The sequence below is a fragment of the Salvelinus alpinus genome, chromosome 2 (genome assembly GCF_045679555.1).
Source record: "Salvelinus alpinus chromosome 2, SLU_Salpinus.1, whole genome shotgun sequence".
NCBI classification, from domain to species: domain Eukaryota; kingdom Metazoa; phylum Chordata; class Actinopteri; order Salmoniformes; family Salmonidae; genus Salvelinus; species Salvelinus alpinus.
In genome coordinates, this window is record NC_092087.1 from 21,838,781 (window position 1) to 21,860,140 (window position 21,360).

A 21,360-nucleotide genomic window follows, 5' to 3' on the forward strand; every position below is an offset into this window, starting at 1 on the left:
TACTGACTGGCTGTATAGATTGTTGACTGGCTCTTTACATTGTTGACTGGCTGTATAGATTGTTGAAGGGCTCTATATGTTTTTGACTGTCTCTATAGATGTTGAATGGCTCTAAACATTGTTGACTGGCTCTATATTTTGCGGAATGGCTCTATGGATTGTTGACTGGCTCTATAGAGTGTTGACTGGTTCTATAAATTGTTGACTGGCTCTATAGATTGTTGACCTTCTCCATAGATTGTTGACTGGCTCTATACATTGTTGACTGGCTCTATACCTTGTTGACTGGCTCTATTCATTGTTGACGGGCTCTATACATTGTTGACTGGCTCTATAGATTGTTGACTGGTTCTATAAATTGTTGACTGGCTCTATAGATTGTTGACCTTCTCCATAGATTGTTGACTGGCTCTATACATTGTTGACGGGCTCTATTCATTGTTGACTGGCTCTTTACATTGTTGACGGGCTCTATACCTTGTTGACTGGCTCTATTCATTGTTGACTGGCTCTATTCATTGTTGACTGGCTCTTTACATTTTTGACGGGCTCTATAGGTTGTTGACTGGCTCTATAGGTTGTTGACTGGCTCTATACATTGTTGACTGGCTCTATAGATTGTTAACTTGCTGGATATCTTGTTGACTTGCTCTATAGATTGTTGACTGGCTCTATAGATTGTTGACTGGCTATAAATTGTTGACTGGCTCTATAGGTTGTTGACTGGCTCTATAAATTGTTGACTGGCTCTATAGGTTGTTGACTGGCTCTATAGGTTGTTGACTGGCTCTATAGGTTGTTGAATGTCTCTATGCAGTAGGTCGTTGAGTGGCTCTATAGGTTGTTGAATGTCTCTATGCAGTAGGTCATTGAGTGGCTCTATAGGTTGTTGACTGGCTCTATAGGTTGTTGAATGTCTCTATGCAGTAGGTCATTGAGTGGCTCTATAGGTTGTTGAATGGCCCTATAGATTGTTGACAGACTCTATATGTTGTTGAAGGGCTCTATATGTCGTTGAATGACTCTATTGGTTGTTGAATGGCTCTATAGGTTTTTGAATGGATATTTGCTAAGTTTTATGGCTGTATTGATTGTTGACAGGCTCTATACATTGTTGACTGGCTGTGTAGATTGTTGAATGGCTCCATGGATTGTTGACTGGCTGTCTAGATTGTTGAGGGACTCTTTACAGTAGGTCGTTGACTGACTCTATAGATTGTTGAATGGCTCTATAGATTGTTGACTGACTCTATATGTTATTGAATGGCTCTATAGGTTGTTGAATGAATATATGCAAAGTTTTATGGCTGTATGGATTGTTGACTGGCTCTGTGGAATGTTGAATGGCTTTGCATTTGCTTGGTAATTTATTCTCTTCTCTTATTCGGGAATACTGGTCTGACCCCTTTAGACGCAGCCGGAGGCAGGACGTTAAGTATGGGAACCCCATCCGGCAGTGCAGGGGCTTCAACTCCAATGGTAAGACCAGTATTTGACAGTTCTAGTGGGTGGATGGGTTAGAGATTTTCAGTGGCGGTGAATTCATCTCATTCATTTTGAGAGGACTGACTTAATTTATGCCATCACGTGCCAGCATTTGTATAAAATTCTCCCCAATTTTGTGATCCAATTGCGACCCAATTACGATCTTGTCTCATCGCTGCAACTCCCCAACGGGCTCAGTAGAGGTGAATGTCGAGTCATGCATCCTCCGAAACATGACCCGCCAAACCTCGCTTCTTAACACCTGCCTACTTAACCCGGAAGCCAGCTGCACAAATGTGTCGGAGGGAACACCTTTCAACTGACGACCTAAGTCAGCCTGCAGGTCCCCGGCCAGCCACAAGGTGTCGCTAGAGCGCTATGAGCAAAGTAAACCCCCCCCCGGCCAAACCCTCCCCTATCCTGGATGATGCTGGGCCAATTGTGCACCGCCCTATGGGACTCCCGGTCACGGCCGTTTGTGACACAGCCTGGGATCGAACCTCGGTCTGTAGAATGCCTCAAGCACTGTGATGCGGTGCCTTAGACCGCTGCGAATCTCAGGAGGTCCCACATGCCAGCATTTTCTTCAAATAGATATAAATAAAACATTGCTCATTTGGATTTTTGCTCTTTGTGGGACCTAATACTGAATCTATGGTTGCCATGGTGTCTTTCTATCTCAGCTAATAAGAACACCCTGGAGATGGTGCAGTATGGGGTGGAGGGCAGCAGCACCTTCCTGGAGTGCCAGGCCCGTTCTCCTCACGCCGCCATCAAGTGGCACCTGCAAAGGGACAACAGTGACCGCCGTAAAGAGGTAAGCAGCCATCTATGACGCACACAATATCACTCAAACTAGTATTCTTCCCAAAACACTGTTGAGATCTACAGGTATACTCTCTGCCCAATTGAACTTTATACTCAGACATATTAACCTGTACCACCCCCCCGTTCCGCTAGCGGAACTCCTCCCACATTCCACTGAAAAGGCAGAGCGCGAAATTCAAAAAATATTTTTTTTGAAATATTTAACTTTCACACATTAACAAGTCCAATACAGCTAATGAAAGATACAGATCTTGTGAATCCAGCCAACATGTCCGATTTTTTAAATGTTTTACAGGGAAAACACAATATATATTTATGTTAGCTCACCAACAAATAGAAAAAAGCACAGACATTTTTCACAGCACAGGTAGCAAAATCAAAATCAACCAAACTAACCTAGAACAAACCAAAGAAACCAAGAAACAACTTAATCAGATGACAGTCTTATAACATGTTATACAATAAATCTATGTTTTGTTCGAAAAATGTGCATATTTCAGGTATAAATCATAGTTTACATTGCGGCTACAATCAGAAATTGCACCGAAAGCAGCCAGAATAATTACAGACACCAACGTGACATACCGAAATACTCATCATAAAACATTTCAGAACAATATATGGTGGATAGCTAATGAAAGAGAAAGATCTTGTGAATAGAGACAATATTTCCGATTTTTGAAGTGTTTTACAGCGAAAACACCACATATATTTATGTTAGTTCACCACCAAATACAAAAGACAGACAGACATTTTTCACAGCAACGGTAGCATGCAAGTAGCATGCACAAAGCTAACCTAACTAACCTAGAACCAACCTAAATAACCTAGAAAAAACTCCCTCAGATGACAGTCCTATAACATGTTACACAATAAATCTATGTTTTGTTCGAAAAATGTGCATATTTTAGCTATAAATCAGTTTTACATTACTGCTACCATCATAGCTACCATCATAGCTACAGTCAGAAATCGCATGGGAGTAGCCAGAGTAAATACAGACACCAACGTCAACTACCTAATTACTCATCATAAAACATTTCAGAAAAATATATGGTGGATAGCTAATGAAAGACAAATATCTTGCGAATACAGCCAATATTTCCGATTTTTGAAGTGTTTTACAGCGAAAACACAATATATCGTTATATTAGCTTACTACAATAGCTAACACACAGCAGCATTGATTCTAGTCAAACGCTAGCGATAGCACAGTTCGACAGATATATGAAATAGTATCCCAAATTGGGTCCTTATCTTTGTTGATCTTCCATCAGAATGTTCTCCAAGGGGTCCTTTGTTCAGAACCGTCTTTATTTGGAACCAGAACGAACGATTTCCCTCTTGAATTAGCAAGCACACTGGCCGTGCTGTGCTAACCTCTCCGTCTTGACAAAATTCTTGCGTCGCATCACGTCTAAAGTCCAGAATACATTTCAATAATATAATTAAAGTATATTGAAAAAACATACTTTAGGATGATATTGTGACATGTATCAAATAAAATCGAAGCCAGAGATCATATTCACCTATAACGACGGTTTTCCAGGAGGCTACTCCAGATCCAACTTCGCGCCTTCCCAAAAAAATTAAGTGCGCACTTCTCACTCCAAGAGGTTGTATACAACCCCTGAACGAGATAATCAACTCATTTCTGCTCTCACTTCCGCATGACACCCAGGGGAAGGCGTATGACGTGTTTCTACAGTCATAAGTGACATGCCCTTTTATAGACAAGGTCTTAAAGAGAGACTTCGCATTTGGAAATCTCACTTCCGGATAGGAAAATGTCTGTAAAAAGAGTTCTGTTTCACTTAGAGAAATAATTCAAACGCTTTTAGAAACTAGAGACTGTTTTCTATCCAATAGTAATAATAATATGCATATTGTACGAGCAAGAATTGAGTACGAGGCCGTTTAAATATCATACGATTTTCCCCAAAAGTGAAAATAGCACCCCCTGGTCCTCATCAGGAAGGGATACCATGAACTAAGGTAACATGAACCATACATCACCTCTCTGACAGGGAGTTTATAGGTTTAGGAGTAAATCTCTCTAGAAGGACGTGATGTTCCTCTCTGTCGACAGCACTTCTCATTCTGTTACATAATGATGGTGAAGAGTCTTTGTCAGGCTGCTGTATGTTTCATCTGATATCTGAAATCTATTGATGTATTACTGTTGTCAGTCTGTTGATGTATTACTGTTGTCAGTCTATTGATGTATTACTGTTGTCAGTCTATTGATGTATTACTGTTGTCAGTCTATTGATGTATTACTGTTGTCAGTCTATTGATGTATTACTGTTGTCAGTCTATTGATGTATTACTGTTGTCAGTCTATTGATGTATTACTGTTGTCAGTCTATTGATGTATTACTGTTGTCAGTCTATTGATGTATTACTGTTGTCAGTCTATTGATGTATTACTGTTGTCAGTCTATTGATGTATTACTGTTGTCAGTCTATTGATGTATTACTGTTGTCAGTCTATTGACGTATTACTGTTGTCAGTCTATTGATGTATTACTGTTGTCAGTCTATTGATGTATTACTGTTGTCAGTCTATTGATGTATTACTGTTGTCAGTCTATTGATGTATTACTGTTGTCAGTCTATTGACGTATTACTGTTGTCAGTCTATTGCTGTATTACTGTTGTCCGTCTATTTATGTATTACTGTTGTCAGTCTATTGATGTATTACTGTGATAAAGAGACAACATCCATCCAGACATGACAACCAGGTGGTTGGTTTTCAACCTGACGTGGTAAAGCCCAAACTTTCCCATTACCCAAAGGATGGGCCCATACATAAAACAACATAAGACCAGCTCATGGTTTCTCACCCTGATGCTTTTGTTAAAGTTTTATGGTGTAACTTCTGTTTTATTGGCTTTTCTGTTGGATTCTGCCTATCCCCATTGGCATGGCTCAGTTGGCAGGGCTGTTGCTCAGCACATCTGATTCTGGGTAGAAAAGCTGTCAGCTGCTAATAACACTCTTGAATATGTATCAGGGTAAACATCAAGAGACAATGGAAAACATCACTAGAGCACTTATTGAACTGCAGGTCAATGTGGATTGTGTTAGTCGAAGAATGTTTAGGTAGTCATAACACTGATATAGTGGTATAGTTGGTGGTTGGTGATGATGCTGTGCTGCCAACAAGAGCAGGAAATTAGATGTCAGCTTGGCCTCTCCTCTGATGTTTCTACCCTGGCTTTACATCATACCTTATTTCTTCATAACTCTCATAAGTCATAACTCTCTCTCTCTGTCTCTATCGCTCTCTGTCTCTATCGCTCTCTCTCTTTCACTCAATTTCAATTCAATTTAAGGGCTTTATTGGCATGGGAAACATGTTTACATTGCTAAAGCAAGTGAAATAGATAATAAACAAAAGTGAAATAAACAATAAAAAATTCAAAATAAACATTACACTTACAAAAGTTTGAAAAGAATAAAGACATTTCAAATGTCATATTATGTATATATACAGTGTTGTAATGATGTGCAAATAGTTAAAGTACAAATAAAAATACATAAATATAAAATATATTTACAATGGTGTTTGTTCTTCACTGGTTGCCCTTTTCTTGTGGCAACAGGTCGCAAATCTTGCTGCTGTGATTGCACACTGAGGTATTTCACCCAATAAATATGGGAGTTTATCAAAATTGGATTTGTTTTCAAATTCTTTGGGAGTCTGAGTAATCTGAGGGAAATATGTGTCTCTAATATGGTCATACATTGGGCAGGAGGTTAGAAAGTGCAGCTTGGTTTCCACCTCATTTTGTGAGTAGTGTGCACATGGACTGTCTTCTCTTGAGAGCCAGGTCTGCCTTCGGCAGCCTTTCTTAATATCAAGGCTCTGCTTACTGTCTGTGCATAGTCAAAGATTTCCTTAATTTTGGGTCAGTCACGATGGTCAGGTATTCTGCCACTGTGTACTCTCTGTTTAGGGCCAAATAGAATTCTAGTTCGCTCAGTTTTTTTGTAAATACTTTCCAATGTGTCAAGTAATTATATTTTAGTTTTCTCATGATTTGGTTTGGTCTAATTGTGTTGCTGTCCTGGGGCTCTGTGGGGTCTGTTTGTGTTTGTGAATAGAGCCCCAGGACCAGCTTGCTTAGGGGGCTCTTCTCCAGGTTAATTTCTCTGTAGGTGATGGCTTTGTTATGGAAGGTTTGGGAATCGCTTCCTTTAAGGTGGTTATAGAATTTAACATCTCTTTCTGGATTTGGATTATTAGCGGGTATCAGCCTATTTCCGCATTGCATGCATTATTTGGTGTTTTACGTTGTATACAGAATATTTTTGAAGAATTCTGCATGCAGTCTCAATTTGGTGTTTGTCTCCTTTTCTGAATTCTTGGTTGGTAAGCAGACCCCAGACCTCACAACCATAAAGGGCAATGGGTTCCATAATCGATTCAAGTATTTTTTGCCAGATCCTAATTGGTATGTGGAATTTTATGTTTCTTTTGATGGAATAGAAGGCCCTTCTTGCCTTGTCTCTCAGATCGTTCACAGCTTTGTGGAAGTTACCTGTGGCGCTGATGTTTAGGCCGAGGTATGTATAGTTTTTTTGTGTGCTCTAGGGAAACGGTGTCTAGATGGAATTTGTATTTGTGGTCCTGGCAAGTGTAACTTTTTTTGGAACACTATTATTTTTGTCTTTCTGAGATTTACTGTCACGGCCCAGGTCTGACAGAATCTGTGCAGAAGATGCTGCTGTAGGCCCTCCTTGGTTGGGGAGAGAAGCAAACAGTAGACATTTGACTTCAGATTCTCTCTCTCTCATTCTCTCAGATGCGCTCTGACGGGCGGGTACTGAAGACAGAGCAGGGTCTGCTGCTGCGTTCTCTCCAGCCCTCAGACTCCGGGGTGTACCAGTGCACGGCCACAGAGAAGAACTTCAAACACACGCTGGTCAAGCTGCAGCTAGTGGTCCTGTCCAGCCGAGCCGTCAACAACCTCCTGGTGGAGGGTGGGGGCCTGGGGCCGTCTCCGCCCAGCGCGGGTCAGTACAAGGACCTGCTGACCATCCTGAGCCAGCCAGAGATGGGCCTGATCAACCAGTACTGTGAGGACTACTGGCAGCTGGGAGACCCAATGATGGGAGCCATCAAGGGCAAAGACACGAAAGAACTCAAGGAGCAGAAGAAACCACGCAACCGCCGACATCACAGCGAGGGAGAGGAGGAGGTGGAGACATGAGGGGTCCCTTAACTCTTCCAAACCCCAACGGCACTCTACGGAAACTGGGAAAGACTCAACTTAAGAGAGTGACTAGGTGAAAGAAAATCAAAAAACACACAGTGGTAAAAAACAAGAGGCATACAAACACCCTACATCCCTTTGAACAATACAGTATATGATACACAGTATTTATTGTAGGTTGTATATAGAATCATTCTGTGGATTTCTTTGTACTTATAGAAAAATGCTCTTTGTGTATAGGTACCTTTTGGGCAAATGTTATTGTTATTATTGTTATTAATTGTATTATTGTTGTTACTGTCATTACAACATTCTTCATCTTTCCATATTTAGACATTGACAGCTCTGTTTGGAATGTGTAAACTGGCATGTAAAGGCTGTTCATTGTGAACTGAAAGGTGTCATTGTAAACAGAGAAATTAACTGAGGGTTGGGGTAGATGGAGATATATCTATCTTGCTTGTTGTTTGCTTTGACAGAAATTCAATTCTCATATTAAGGGCTTGCCAGGAATTGTTTGAACATAGAGTAACATCACCATCACTGCATAAGGACAAAGACTCCTCACTTTAAGTTTCAAGTTTTATTTGTCGTATGTACGGGATACACATGGTATACACCATCCAACAAAATGCTTACTTGCAGGTTCCTTCTCGACAGTGCAACAACATAAAGAAAATATTAAAGATAAGAATACGAACATAAAGTAAATGTCTCAGTAGAATAGAAAACATTTTAGCATTAGTATAATACAGGAAGGCACAATTTATTGTCCAATGTTTACACGTGTTTTAGTGAAGGGGGGATTCGGGGGCAAGTTCAATGGCAGAGAATGCACAAATTCCTCCACTCATTGGATAGCTATCCCTGTGATCCTGGTGTCTAAATGAGTATGTTGAATACCCTTGCTATTTTATTGGCTCCCCAAATAGGTTGATGGTTTTTATTTCTGGCTTCATTGGTTATTCCTCACTGTACAGTATATGCCTTTGTCTCAGGCAAACCAGTTGTTCTAAATGCTGTGTTGCTATGTATCCTACAGTATGCATGAAAACAGTTCTACATGGCCAGGATCAGGGAAGGTATCAATATATCAAATGTTTCCAAGGCAATTCATATTTATGTGAGGGGGAAGGTTGACACTAAGATTGTTATTGAATGGCCAGGTCAATCGAATAGATATTTTAACAAAAGGATGAAAAAAGGATTCAAATCTTACCTTTGAGCCGCTCAATTGTGGTAAACTACGTTGTGAAAATGGTCAAGTAAAAGTCATCAAAAGAAACAAACACCATAGATACTTATCAAATAAACATTCTAAGGCTTTCTTTGGTTTATCTAAACATCCAATGGGATTGAGTGTGAGGGAGTAAAGAAAGGGTCAAGGTTTTGGAACAAAGGGCATTATTCTCTTATCTTTAAAAGATTGACTTGAATCTTATGGAAGGTATTAGATATTCAAAACATTGGCCAGGGCCAAACCTAGCACACTTTGGCAAAATACATTTTATTTTGGTTGACAAAAACAAAAGTACAATTCAGCTTGAGATGGTGCGATGCCCAGATCCCTTTTACTTAAGCAGCCATTTTGTTTCTGACTAGGAGCCATCTATTTTCATTTATTGGTGAGTTTGGCTTTACATGTACAAAAATAAACACGTCCTCACAGAACAGAGCATTGAACAATGTTGTTACACTTACTAACCAAAATATTTGGGAAGCTGGCTTTTCATTGTGTGCATGAGTATGTATTTGTACTGTAATTATAAAACAAACAAAAAACTATGTTGTAGTTTTTCTGTTCTTCCAGTGTACAGTATAGTCAATGTCAGCCAAGGTCTGAGGGACAGCCTCAGTGCCACAGAGAAAAACAAAATGGATGAGAACTACTATGTGTAATGTACCTACAGATATTGACATGCTTGCCCTTCCACTCTTCACTATAGAATACTATTCATTCCCAGAATAAAACCAGACAGCCACTGTTACTCTCCTCCAGTTGGAAACAGGGTGTTACAGCAACAACAACAAAAAGTATTTTTAAGATGTGTCTTTAGTTTTGGAGTGTTTTTGTTTTGTTTTGCTCGGTTAAGACTTTCTGAAAAAAGATGAAATGCACAGACAGAGTTGACGTTATTGTAATGACTTGTGTAAATTACTTTCTCTTCCCTTTCCATTGTTGTTGCTGACTAATAAATTAAAGCTCTATATTTATAAAAATGGAATGGTCTACTTTTATTCTGATGTGTCCATATTATATTTTAAATATCACTCAGACCTTTTGGGATTAAATGTTCCAAGCTTCCTCAGAGAGTATGATGAGCTACTAGCCATTTGGGGCAGACAAGGGCATCACTGGCAGCTTGACTGACAGTGATGCTCTATTATTATCTAAGACAGAACCCTCGGAGGAAATACATTTACATTGTAGTAATTTAGCAGAGGGTCTTATCCAGAGCACCTTACAGTAGTGAGTGTTTACATTTTTGTACTGGTCCCCCATGTCAATTGAACCCACAACCCTGGTGTTAGCAAGTGCCATGCTTTATCAACTGAGCCACATGGGACCCTATACATGAGAGGGGAGATGAGGAGATTAACAGTGTAAGATGAATACTGAGGCTGTTCCCACCATCAGCTCGCTGTGTGCCTCTCTCGGATCAGCCCGACAGTAGTCTGAGCCCCCTGCTGTGGCTACCTGAATATGCACACTTACTGCTCTATTCTATCAAACCCGTATTGCGGTATTTACACAGTAGCCTGATTTCCAATGGTCAAATTAACTCAGAGTGGTCTTGGGTACTGTATAAAAACATGCAACTACTACCAGGGTGTCCCCCATCACAGGTATGCTTTCCCTTTTCAGAATTAGAAGTGTGTGGGCACGGGATGAATATTGTAAATAAAGACAAGGTGTAAACATTGCTATGGCAGGTTTGAATGAACTTCAGACTTAGGGCTCTATTCAATCTGTAGAGCTGGGGCCTCATTTATAAAACGGATTTACAGTTTTTGATCTTAAGTATGACTTACGTAGAAAACCACGTATAATAAATTGTTTATAAAACCTTACTTGACTTAGACATGATCTTATCTCTACGCAAAGTCTAGACTTAACGTAAGCGATTTTCCTGCTGGTTATGTAGGGGTGTTGCAGTTTGGGAAGCATATGCGTCCAAGCCTGTTGTGAACTTTGCATTAGCTTAATGAACAATTTGTTAGAAATTATCAATTAAAGGTGTGAGGAATTTAAAAAAGGGTGCATGTTCTGTAATAAGAGTGTCAATTTTTATTGGAAGATATTGAAAACCGTGCTTTTAGAAGGGAGAGAGTTTTCAGAGACGTGAATGACTTTTTTTGCATGATGATCGCTATCGTCTCCCAGGAACTGTTCTGTTAGATTTGTGCGCGGATTTAGCCCCTAGTCTGGAAAGGAAGACACGCTGCAATCATGCCATACCCGTATCTGTCCAAGTAGCCTACTGTACACTCTGTGATTCCTCGCTACTGGGACATTCCAGATGGAAATTAGTGACAGGTTGGGTATATCTCAGCCGCATACTGCCACAAGTGATCGAGGCGATTCTACACGTTTGTCCACGAGATACATTCGTTTCCCATTTACAGCCGACGAACAGGCGCGCGTCAAAGGCGAGTTAGTCCGCTCATTTAATTTCCCAGGGGTCATAGGTGCAGTTGACTGCACGCATATTGCCTTACGCGCACCGTCTGTAGGTGAACATGTATATGTTAACAGGAACAATTTCCGTTAATTGAATGTTCAGATCATCTGCGATGTCCGTATGCAACTACTCAAAGTGGCCAGGGTCTACGCACGACTCATTCATCTGCGCCACAGCAGAGTAGCCCTGCGTCTAGAAGCTGGTGAGAGTGAAGGCGGCTGACTTCTCTGCAAAATAATGTAACACAACGGTTTTACCCTATTAGGTGACAGGGGCTATCAACTGAAAACGTGGCTTTTCACTCCCTTTGCCGATCCCAGAACAGCAGAGGAAATGCGCTACAATTTGACGCACGGCAGAACAAGGTCGGTAGTGCAGCGCACTATCGAACTGCTGAAGGGCAGGTGACGTCAATTTGAAGTTAATTTGAGATTTATAGAGCACAGGCTCTGTGATCTGGGCTCTGTGTAATAATGGCTGGAATGGAATAAATGGAACGGAGTCAAACGTGGTGTCCATGTGTTTGGTACCGTTCCATTAACTCCATTCCAGCCATTTCAATGAGCCTATCCTCCTATAGCTCCTCCCACCAGCCTCCACTGGTCTCCACTAAAGCAGGAACATTGCCTTTAAATGTACATCATGCTGTCAAGCTGAACTGCGATGTGGATTAAATAGAGCCCTTAATAGGGATGAAGGAGGTAGCTAGATACAACATTTAAATAACTGTAGCAACAACCATGCAGAGGTAAAAACAATATGACACTTACATAAATTGTTCATTTCATATCTAATCAAATTGTGTTAGTCACTCACGCCGAATACAACAGGTGTAGACCTTAGAGTGAAATGATTACTTACAAGCCCCTAACCAACAATACAGTTTAAAAAATACAAATAAGAATAAGAAATAAAAGTAACAAGTAGTTAAAGAGCAGCAGTAAGATAACAATAGCGAGACTATATACAGGGGGTACCGGTACAGAGTCAATGTGCGCGGGCACCGGTTAGTCGAGATAATTGAGGTAGTATGTACATGTAGGTAGAGTTATTAAAGTGACTATGCACAGATAATAACAGAGAGTGGCAGCAGCGTAAAAGAGGGGGGGGCAATGCAAACAGTCTGGGTAGCCATGATTATATGTTCAGGAGTCTTATGGCTTGTGGGTAGAAGCTGTTAAGAAGCCTCTTGGACCTAGACTTGGCGCTCCGGTACCGCTTGCCGTGCGGTAGCAGAGAGAACAGCCTATGACTAGGGTGACTGTAGTCTTTGACAATTTTTAGGGCCTTCCTCTGACACCGCCTGGTATAGGGGTCCTGGATGACAGGAAGCTTGGCCCCAGTGATGTATAGGGCCGTACGCACTACCCTCTGTAGTGCCATGCAGTTGGAGTCCAAGCAGTTGCCATACCAGGCAGTTAAAAAAATGTTTTACCAGGTAGGCCAGTTGAGAACAAGATCTAATTTACAACTGCGACCTGGCCAAGATAAAGCAAAGCAGTGCGACAAAAACAACAACACAGAGTTACACATTGGATAAACAAACATACAGTCAATAAACAATTGAAAAAGTCTATGTACAGTGTGTGCAAATGTAGTAAGATTAGGGAGGTACGGTAATAAATAGGCCATAGAGACGAAATAATTACAATTTAGCATTAACACTGGAGTGATACACAAGTAGAGATACTGGGGTGCAAAAAAAAACAATATGGGGATGAGGTAGTTGGGTGTGCTATTTACAGAAGGGCTGTGTACAGGTACAGTGATCGGTAAGCTGCTCTGACAGCTGATGCTTAAAGTTAGAGAGGGAGATATAAGTCTCCAGCTTCAGTGATCTTTGCAATTCGTTCCAGTCCTTGGCAGCAGAGAACTGGAAGGAAAGGCGGCCAAAGGAGGTGGAGCATGTGCTACGGGTGGGAGTTGCTATGGTGACCAGTGAGCTGAGATAAGGTGGGGCTTTACCTAGAAAAGACTTATAGATGGGGCTTTGGTGACAAAACGGATGGCACTGTGATAGACTACATCCAATTTGCTGAGTAGAGTGTTGGAGGCAATTTTGTAAATGACATCACCGAAGTCAAGGATCGGTAGGATAGTCAGTTTTACGGGGGTATGTTTGGCAGCATGAGTGAAGGAGGCTTTGTTGCGAAATAGGAAGCCAATTCTAGATTTAATTTTGGATTGGAGATGCTTAATGTGAGTCTGGAAGGAGCATTTACAGTCTAACCAGACATCTAGGTATTTGTAGTTGTCCACATATTCTAAGTCAGAACCGTAAAGACTAGTTATCCTAGTTGGGCGGGCGGGTGCAGGCAGCAATCGGTTGCAGAGCGTGCATTTAGTTTTACTAGCATTTAAAAGCAGTTGGAGGCCACGGAAGGAGTGTTGTATGGCATTGAAGCTCGTTTGGAGGTTTGTTATAGGGCTGATGGGATAACTGAACAATTTCCCATTCCAATGCATGAGTCACCACAGCATGAGAGCTCATTCTTCACATGCTATCCAGTTCAGGTGTCACATGTGCTGGCCAGCCATGGGTGGTAGCAAAGTAGGTACATATAAGGGCAATGCACGCCAGCGCTTTCCAGATGGCATTTTGGCTGTTGAATTACCTCCTGACATGTTCCATGATGTCTCTGTCTTTATAAACAGCCAGAGGGTAGACCGATGGTGGAGTGGGCGTCTCCAGGACAGTTCTGGGTGATTCAGGATGGCATTGACATTGGAGAGATGTGTTGGTTCAATGTGGTGAGCACCTGCCTTATGAGCTTGTCATATGTGGTTGCATCTTCCCTATAGACCATAATGTCACCATGTCAACATGTACAGCAACTCCAGCTCAGACTGGGAGATTCAGGATTGCATTGACATTAGATAGGCACAATTCCTATGACATACAGTATGAAGGCCCACTAAGTTGATGCCATTTTTGGTCAATGAGTGTCAGGTTGTGTTGTTTTATTGTAGTCAACATCTACCTAATTCGCTTGTCATCATGTTTTGTTGTATCCACCCCATACACCCTAATGTCAACAGGTCAACATATATGGCAACTCCAGGGCAGACAGACAGGTTGTTCGACATGCTTTTTTGAACAAATGTCCCAGCTCAACCAGAACATCATAAAAGTGCCCCGGAACATCTCAATGTCCATCACAAATGCGGTGAACCAGCGGAAGGTCATGTTGGATCGAGGCAACCGTATTGGACAAGCAATTCATCAAATATTACTTGTAAATAATGAGGTAATTTAAAACCCCAATCCTGGAGGCACAAGTTATTCCACAGTGGGGGCAAGTTGTAGAGTTAGGGTGAGGGTGTCCAGGGTTCTCTTCCATTTCGTTGGAGCCTCTTTTGCCTCATTGATTCTCAGACGCTCGTGAGTTGGAATACTTGGTGTTGCCATGCCAAGCAGTCTGCTGCCTTTTCTATATCCAGACAATGGTGTTTGAGTGTAATTATGGCAGGCCTACTGGATTCCCAACATAGTTGAGTACAGGTCATAAGTACAGCACACAAATCTGAAAGATGTTTCATTTAAAACATATACAGGTGATTGAACCACCATTTATTGGTATTGTGGCAGCCATTTCGGATTTTGGGAGCCATAATGGATTTGGAGTCAAATCTAGGGTAGCCCCCTAACATAATTGCAGGCTGAACATATAAAATCCACAGAGGAACCTTTGACTGAAAATAAATGACAGTTTTTACTGTCTCAGCCCTCTTGTTTTTTCCTTACAGCCAATTAGATTACAATAGCCACAAAAAATAAAAGTGTAACTGTACAGTATGTATTTATATCAGGCAGAACCATACAGCACTGAATGAGAGCAAGTTGTCTATTAAACAGATACCAAAAAGTAAAGCTTACATTCATCATCAAAATTCTTATTTGATATTTCCGCCTATTGTATCTATCAATCTAACCAATATGTTTTGTCTTTTGTTCTACCTCGGGTAGGGGTATCTCTAAAAATGAAGCCCTTTTTTGAATATTGGTCACTGGCCTACTCCCAATGGTTCTATCCGTCCAGATGGTTTGTCCTTACTAACCCAAATGTGGGTTTTGCTGAGCCTAGAGCCTAGAGTTTTTCCTGGTCAGGCAGTATGAAGGTAGGAGAGTTTGTAAAATACTTTTTAAATTGTAAATAACCCTAACTGGGACCCTAAACCACATACAGTATTTCATGCAGTACATTGCAATTGCTATGAGAACAGTTGATCTGCTCAAACCACCACCAGGCAGCCACCCCAGGTTAGGACACACGATGTCAGTGGATTATCAGATCTATCTAAGTAGCAGAGTGGGTGTGACTGACTGAGAATCTTCTGAAGGTCATGTCAGAACAATCAACCAGTTTCATGGGATTCCAAACTGCTGCCTCTCACTGTTCCCAGTTCAGAATCAATCTCCCTGGTCTAACAAAGCCATTTGTGTTCGTCGGCTCTCTGTTGTGTGCTGTGGGAGAGACGGAGGAGATTGTTGATACCCACTGAAAGTCATGTCTGCTTCATAATGATCACAGTCCTTGATCAGACCGACTGATAAGGAAGAACTGTATTGTCTGAAGAATTCCTCTCATGGAAAGTCACTTGAAGGATGTCAGTGTGTCATGGCATGTTAGAGATAGCATCCCACGACAGTTCTCTTTGAGATGTGTGGTGTCTTGCAGCTTTCTATCTAACGGTTCCAAATTACACAGAAGATGCTGCGCTAACCCCCCAAGGCACAAGAAATTGAGGACGACTGATTGCCATGAGTAAATGCAGCCTTCCATTGATATCTTGGTATTTTGCCCATTTCTAATCTGTCAGAGAGGTACAGGAGAGGTACTGTATTGGTGGGTACCATACAGTAGTTTTACTGGCGTCATCATGGCCAACGTTACAACACCAATTCAGGCCCCCATTGAAGGGAAATGAGAGCTGGCCACTAGATGTTGGTGTCCTTGTATCCAGGGTTGGGATGTCTACCACCCACACTGTCTCCGAGCTTTTCTCCACTGTTCCCCGTCAGCTGCTGTCAGCCATCAGATAAGCTGGGTAACAGCGCTCCATCTATGGGGCAGGGTGGGGATGGACAATAGGGCCCAGTGATGTCCAGACAATGCCATGTTGCTCTGTCTCATTGTCTTTCCCACCCATCTGAGCTGTTGCCTGGAGTGGCCTCAAACAAAGATGACAGGCACAACTTCCTAACACTGAGGCAGGTCATGTCCCTGGCCTGTGCTAGAGCCAAAAGGGGCAGCACTGCAGGAATGAGGGGAGGCTCTCTTTGCAAACCCTAACCCTAGACTGGAAATTCATTTATACCTACAGCCGTAACACCAACCCTAGCCCTAACCCTACACTGGTAATACATTGTATTTACGGCCGTAAGTAATACTAACCTTAACCGTAAAGACGGTGCCGGAGAAGATGGCTGACATTTTACTTGCTCCTAACCGATTGTGATTTTATGTTTATTTTTTGGCATTGTTTGTAACTTGTTTTTTTAAACTTATTTTGTACATAATGATGCTGCTAGCATATCTTATGACCGAAAAGATATTCTGGACATCAGAACAGCAATTACTCACCACGAACTGGCAGAAGCTATGATGTGAACGACATAAGGCTTTCCCGGGAACAGGCCCAAATCCCCGTCATTCGTGTGAAGAGACGAAGGAGAAAAAGAGGACGGAGGTTGGGCAGACTTCTGAGATTTCGTAGGTGATCGAATAAACCCCCCCTGCCTTCCGTTCTTCTAGCTAACATGCAATCATTGGAAAATAAAATTGACGACCTACGAGGAAGATTACACTACCAACGGGACATCAAAAACTGTAATATCTTATGCTTCACAGAGTCGTGGCTGAACGACGACATTATCAACATACAGCTGGCTGGTTATATGCCGTATTGGCAGGATAAAACAGCGGCGTCTGGTAAGACAGGAGGGGGGGGGGACTATGCATATATGTAAACAACAGCTGGTGCACGAAATCTAAGGAAGTCTCAAAGTTTTGCTCGCCTGAGGTAGAGTATCTCATGATAAGCTGTAGACCACACCATCTACCTAGAGAGTTTTCATCTGTATTTTTCATAGCTGTCTACATACCACCACAGACAGATGCTAGCACTAAGACCGCACTCAATGAGCTGTATTCCCCCATAAGCAAACAGGAAATCGCTCATCCAGAGGCGGCGCTCCTAGTGGCCGGGGACTTTAATGCAGGGAAACTTAAATTTGTTTTACCAGATTTCTATCAGCATGTTAACTGTGCAACCAGAGGGAAAAAAATTCTAGACCACCTTTACTCCACACACAGAGACACGTGGAAAGCTCTCCCTCACTGTTCAACCTCTCTTTTGTATCGTCTGAGATCCCCAAAGATTGGAAAGCTTCCGCGATCATCCCCCTCTTTAAAGAGGGAGACACTCTAGACCCAAACTGTTATAGACCTATATCCATCCTGCCCTGCCTTTCTAAAATCTTCGAAAGCCATTTTAACAAACAGATCGCCGACCATTTCGAATCCCACGGTGTCCCTTCCTCGGGATGGTTGAGCTAACATAGGCTAATGCGATTAGCGTGAGGTTGTAAGTAACAGCAAAAAAATCCCAGGAAATAGACATATCTGATATTGGCAGAAAGCTTACATTCTTGTTAATCTAACTGCACTGTCCAATTTACAGTAGCTTTTACAGTGAAATAATGCCATGCTATTGTTTGAGGAGAGTGCATAACTTTGAACATGAAAAGTAATTAATAAACATATTAGGGGCATTTGAGCAGTCTTAATACAACATTTTGTAACAGAAATGAAATGGCTAATTGAATCAGTCTAAAACTTTGCACACACACTGCTGCCATCTAGTGGACACAACCTAAATTGCATATGGGCTGGAATAATACATTATGGCCTTTCTCTTGCATTTCAAAGATGATGGTACAAAAAAATACAAAAGAACGGTTGTTTTTTTCTTTATATTATCTTTTACCAGATCTATTCTGTTATATTCTCCTACATTCCTTTCACATTTCCACAAAGTTCAAAGTGTTTCCTTTCAAATGGTACCAATAATATGCATATCCTTGCTTCAGGGCCTGAGCTACAGGCAGTTAGATTTGGGTATGTCATGTTTGGAGAAAATTGAAAAAAAGGGACGTACCCTTAAGCGGATAAGGACATAATGCCATCTATGGCAAACAAGAGGCCCCTTAGGATGGTCAAACTTAAACAAAGATTCTGTATGTGATCGTATATGGTGGCTGGGGATTGGCTGTGAAATAGTGGTATTTGTGCACCATGCTTGATTAGTTGCACCACCTCTGCAACCCCTTTACTTTCCATTAAAGCCCAGGGATCATCTTCAAATGTACTGTATATGTGTGTAGAGTCATAACCAACGTTTCACAGTCATAGTCTATGACCTACACTCTAAGTAAACTGAGGTCACCCTCACAGGTTCTGTCACTCTCCTCATCTCCTGGTGGGCCTGTCCCAGACCATAATCCACTACTGGACTATCCTCAGCATCAGTCAGGCTGAGATAACGATTAAGTTAGTCAATGGGTCTCATTGGCATGAAAGCTGCATCTGCCTGCACCAAACTGTTGTAGAAATTGAAACTGATTACCACACCATAGGGGGAGTGATGAGCTCTCACAAATCAATCACTGGTTGAAATCGCTGGTTTTCTGTCACTCCCAAAAGATAGAATTTGTAGATAATTGTCCCTCTTTCTGGGACTCACCCACAAACAGGACCAAACCTGGCCTGCTGAGGAGTGACGGACTCCATCCTAGCTGGAGGGGTGCTCTCATCTTATCTACCAACATAGACAGGGCTCTAACTCCTCTAGCTCCACAATGAAATAGGGTGCAGGCCAGGCAGCAGGCTGTTAGCCAGCCTGCCAGCTTAGTGGAATCTGCCACTAGCACAGTCAGTGTAGTCAGCTCAGCTATCCCCATTGAGACCGTGTCTGTGCCTCGACCTAGGTTGGGCAAAACTAAACATGGCGGTGTTCGCCTTAGCAATCTCACTTGGATAAAGACCTCCTCCATTTCTGCCATTATTGAAAGAGATCGTGATACCTCACATCTCAAAATAGGGCTACTTAATGTTAGATCCCTCACTTCAAAGGCAGTTATAGTCAATGAACTAATCACTGATCATAATCTTGATGTGATTGGCCTGACTGAAACATGGCTTAAGCCTGATGAATTTACTGTGTTAAATGAGGCCTCACCTCCTGGTTACACTAGTGACCATATCCCCCGTGCATCCCGCACAGGCGGAGGTGTTGCTAACATTTACGATAGCAAATTTCAATTTACAGAAAAATAAAAATACGTTTTCGTCTTTTGAGCTTCTAGTCATGAAATCTATGCAGTCTACTCAATCACTTTTTATAGCTACTGTTTACAGGCCTCCTGGGCCATATATAGCGTTCCTCACTGAGTTCCCTGAATTCCTATCGGACCTTGTAGTCATAGCAGATACTATTCACATTTTTGGTGATTTTAATATTGACATGGAAAAGTCCACAGACCCACTCCAAAAGGCTTTCGGAGCCATCATCGACTCAGTGGGTTTTGTCCAACATGTCTCTGGACCTACTCACTATCACAGTCATATTCTGGACCTAGTTTTGTCCCATGGAATAAATGTTGTAGATCTTAATGTTTTTCCTCATAATCCTGGACTATCGGACCACCATTTTATTATGTTTGCAATCGCAACAAATAATCTGCTCAGACCCCAAACAAGGAGCATCAAAACTCGTGCTATAAATTCTCAGACAACACAAAGATTCCTTGATGCCCTTCCAGACTCCCTCTGCCTACCCAAGGACGTCAGAGGGAAAAAATCAGTTAACCACCTAACTGAGGAACTCCATTTAACCTTGCGCAATAACCTAGATGCAGTTGCACCCCTAAAAACTAAAAACATTTGTCATAAGAAACTAGCTCCCTGGTATACAGAAAATACCCGAGCTCTGAAGCAAGCTTCCAGAAAATTGGAACGGAAATGGCGCCAGACCAAACCTGAAGTCTTCCGACTAGCTTGGAAAGACAGTACCGTGCAGTATCGAAGAGCCCTCACTGCTGCTCGATCATTCTATTTTTCCAACTTAATTGAGGAAAATAAGAACAATCCGAAATGTCTTTTTGATACTGTCGCAAAGCTAACTAAAAAGCAGCATTCCCCAAGTGAGGATGGCTTTCACTTCATTAGTAATACATTCATGAACTTCTTTGAGGAAAAGATCATGATCATTAGATAGCAAATTATGGACTCCTCTTTAAATCTGCATATTACTCCAAAGCGCAGCTGTCCTGAGTCTGCACAACTCTGCCAGGACCTAGGATCAAGAGAGACAATTAAGTGTTTTAGTACTATATCTCTTGACACAATGATGAAAATAATCATGGCCTCTAAACCTTCAAGCTGCATACTGGACCCTATTCCAACTAAACTACTGAAAGAGCTGCTTCCTGTGCTTGGCCCTCCTATGTTGAACATAATAAACGGCTCTCTATCCACTGGATGTGTACCAAACTCACTAAAAGTGGCAGTAATAAAATCTCTCTTGAAAAAGCCAAACCTTGACCCAGAAAATATAAAAACCTTCGGGCTATATCGAATCTTCCATTCCTCTCAAAGATTTTAGAAAATGCTGTTGCGCAGCAACTCACTGCCTTCCTGAAGACAAACAATGTATACGAAATGCTTCAGTCTGGTTTTAGACCCCATCATAGCACTGAGACTGCACTTGTGAAGGTGGTAAATGACCTTTTATGGCGTCAGACCGAGGCTCTGCATCTGTCCTCGTGCTCCTAGACCTTAGTACTGCCTTTGATACCATCGATCACCACATTCTTTTGGATAGATTGGAAACCCAAATTGGTCTACACGGACAAGTTCTGGCCTGGTTTAGATCTTATCTGTCGGAAAGATATCAGTTTGTCTCTGTGAATGGTTTGTCCTCTGACAAATCAACTGTACATTTCGATGTTCCTCAAGGTTCCGTTTTAGGACCACTACTGTTTTCACTATATATTTTACCTCTTGGGGATGTCATTCGAAAACATAATGTTAACTTTCACTGCTATGCGGATGACACGCAGCTGTACATTTCAATGAAA

At 41.7% G+C, this 21,360-nt stretch overlaps 1 protein-coding gene across 4 annotated transcripts in view; it reads left to right on the top strand.

Annotated features, from left to right (window-relative positions):
- LOC139556349 (semaphorin-3F-like) overlaps positions 1-9,756 on the top strand; it is a 103,333-nt gene extending 93,577 nt beyond the window's left edge. For 2 of the 4 annotated variants that reach the window (XM_071370227.1, XM_071370247.1), the window contains 3 exons: positions 1,412-1,479; positions 2,169-2,302; positions 7,126-9,756. In XM_071370227.1, the coding sequence (XP_071226328.1) occupies positions 1,412-1,479; positions 2,169-2,302; positions 7,126-7,533 (610 nt within the window). In that variant the 3' untranslated portion in view covers positions 7,534-9,756. Of the gene's footprint in view, positions 1-1,395; positions 1,480-2,168; positions 2,303-7,125 lie in introns of all 4 variants that reach the window. The other 2 variants (XM_071370217.1, XM_071370236.1) reach the window with 1 other exon arrangement.
- Positions 9,757-21,360: the final 11,604 nt, after the last annotated feature.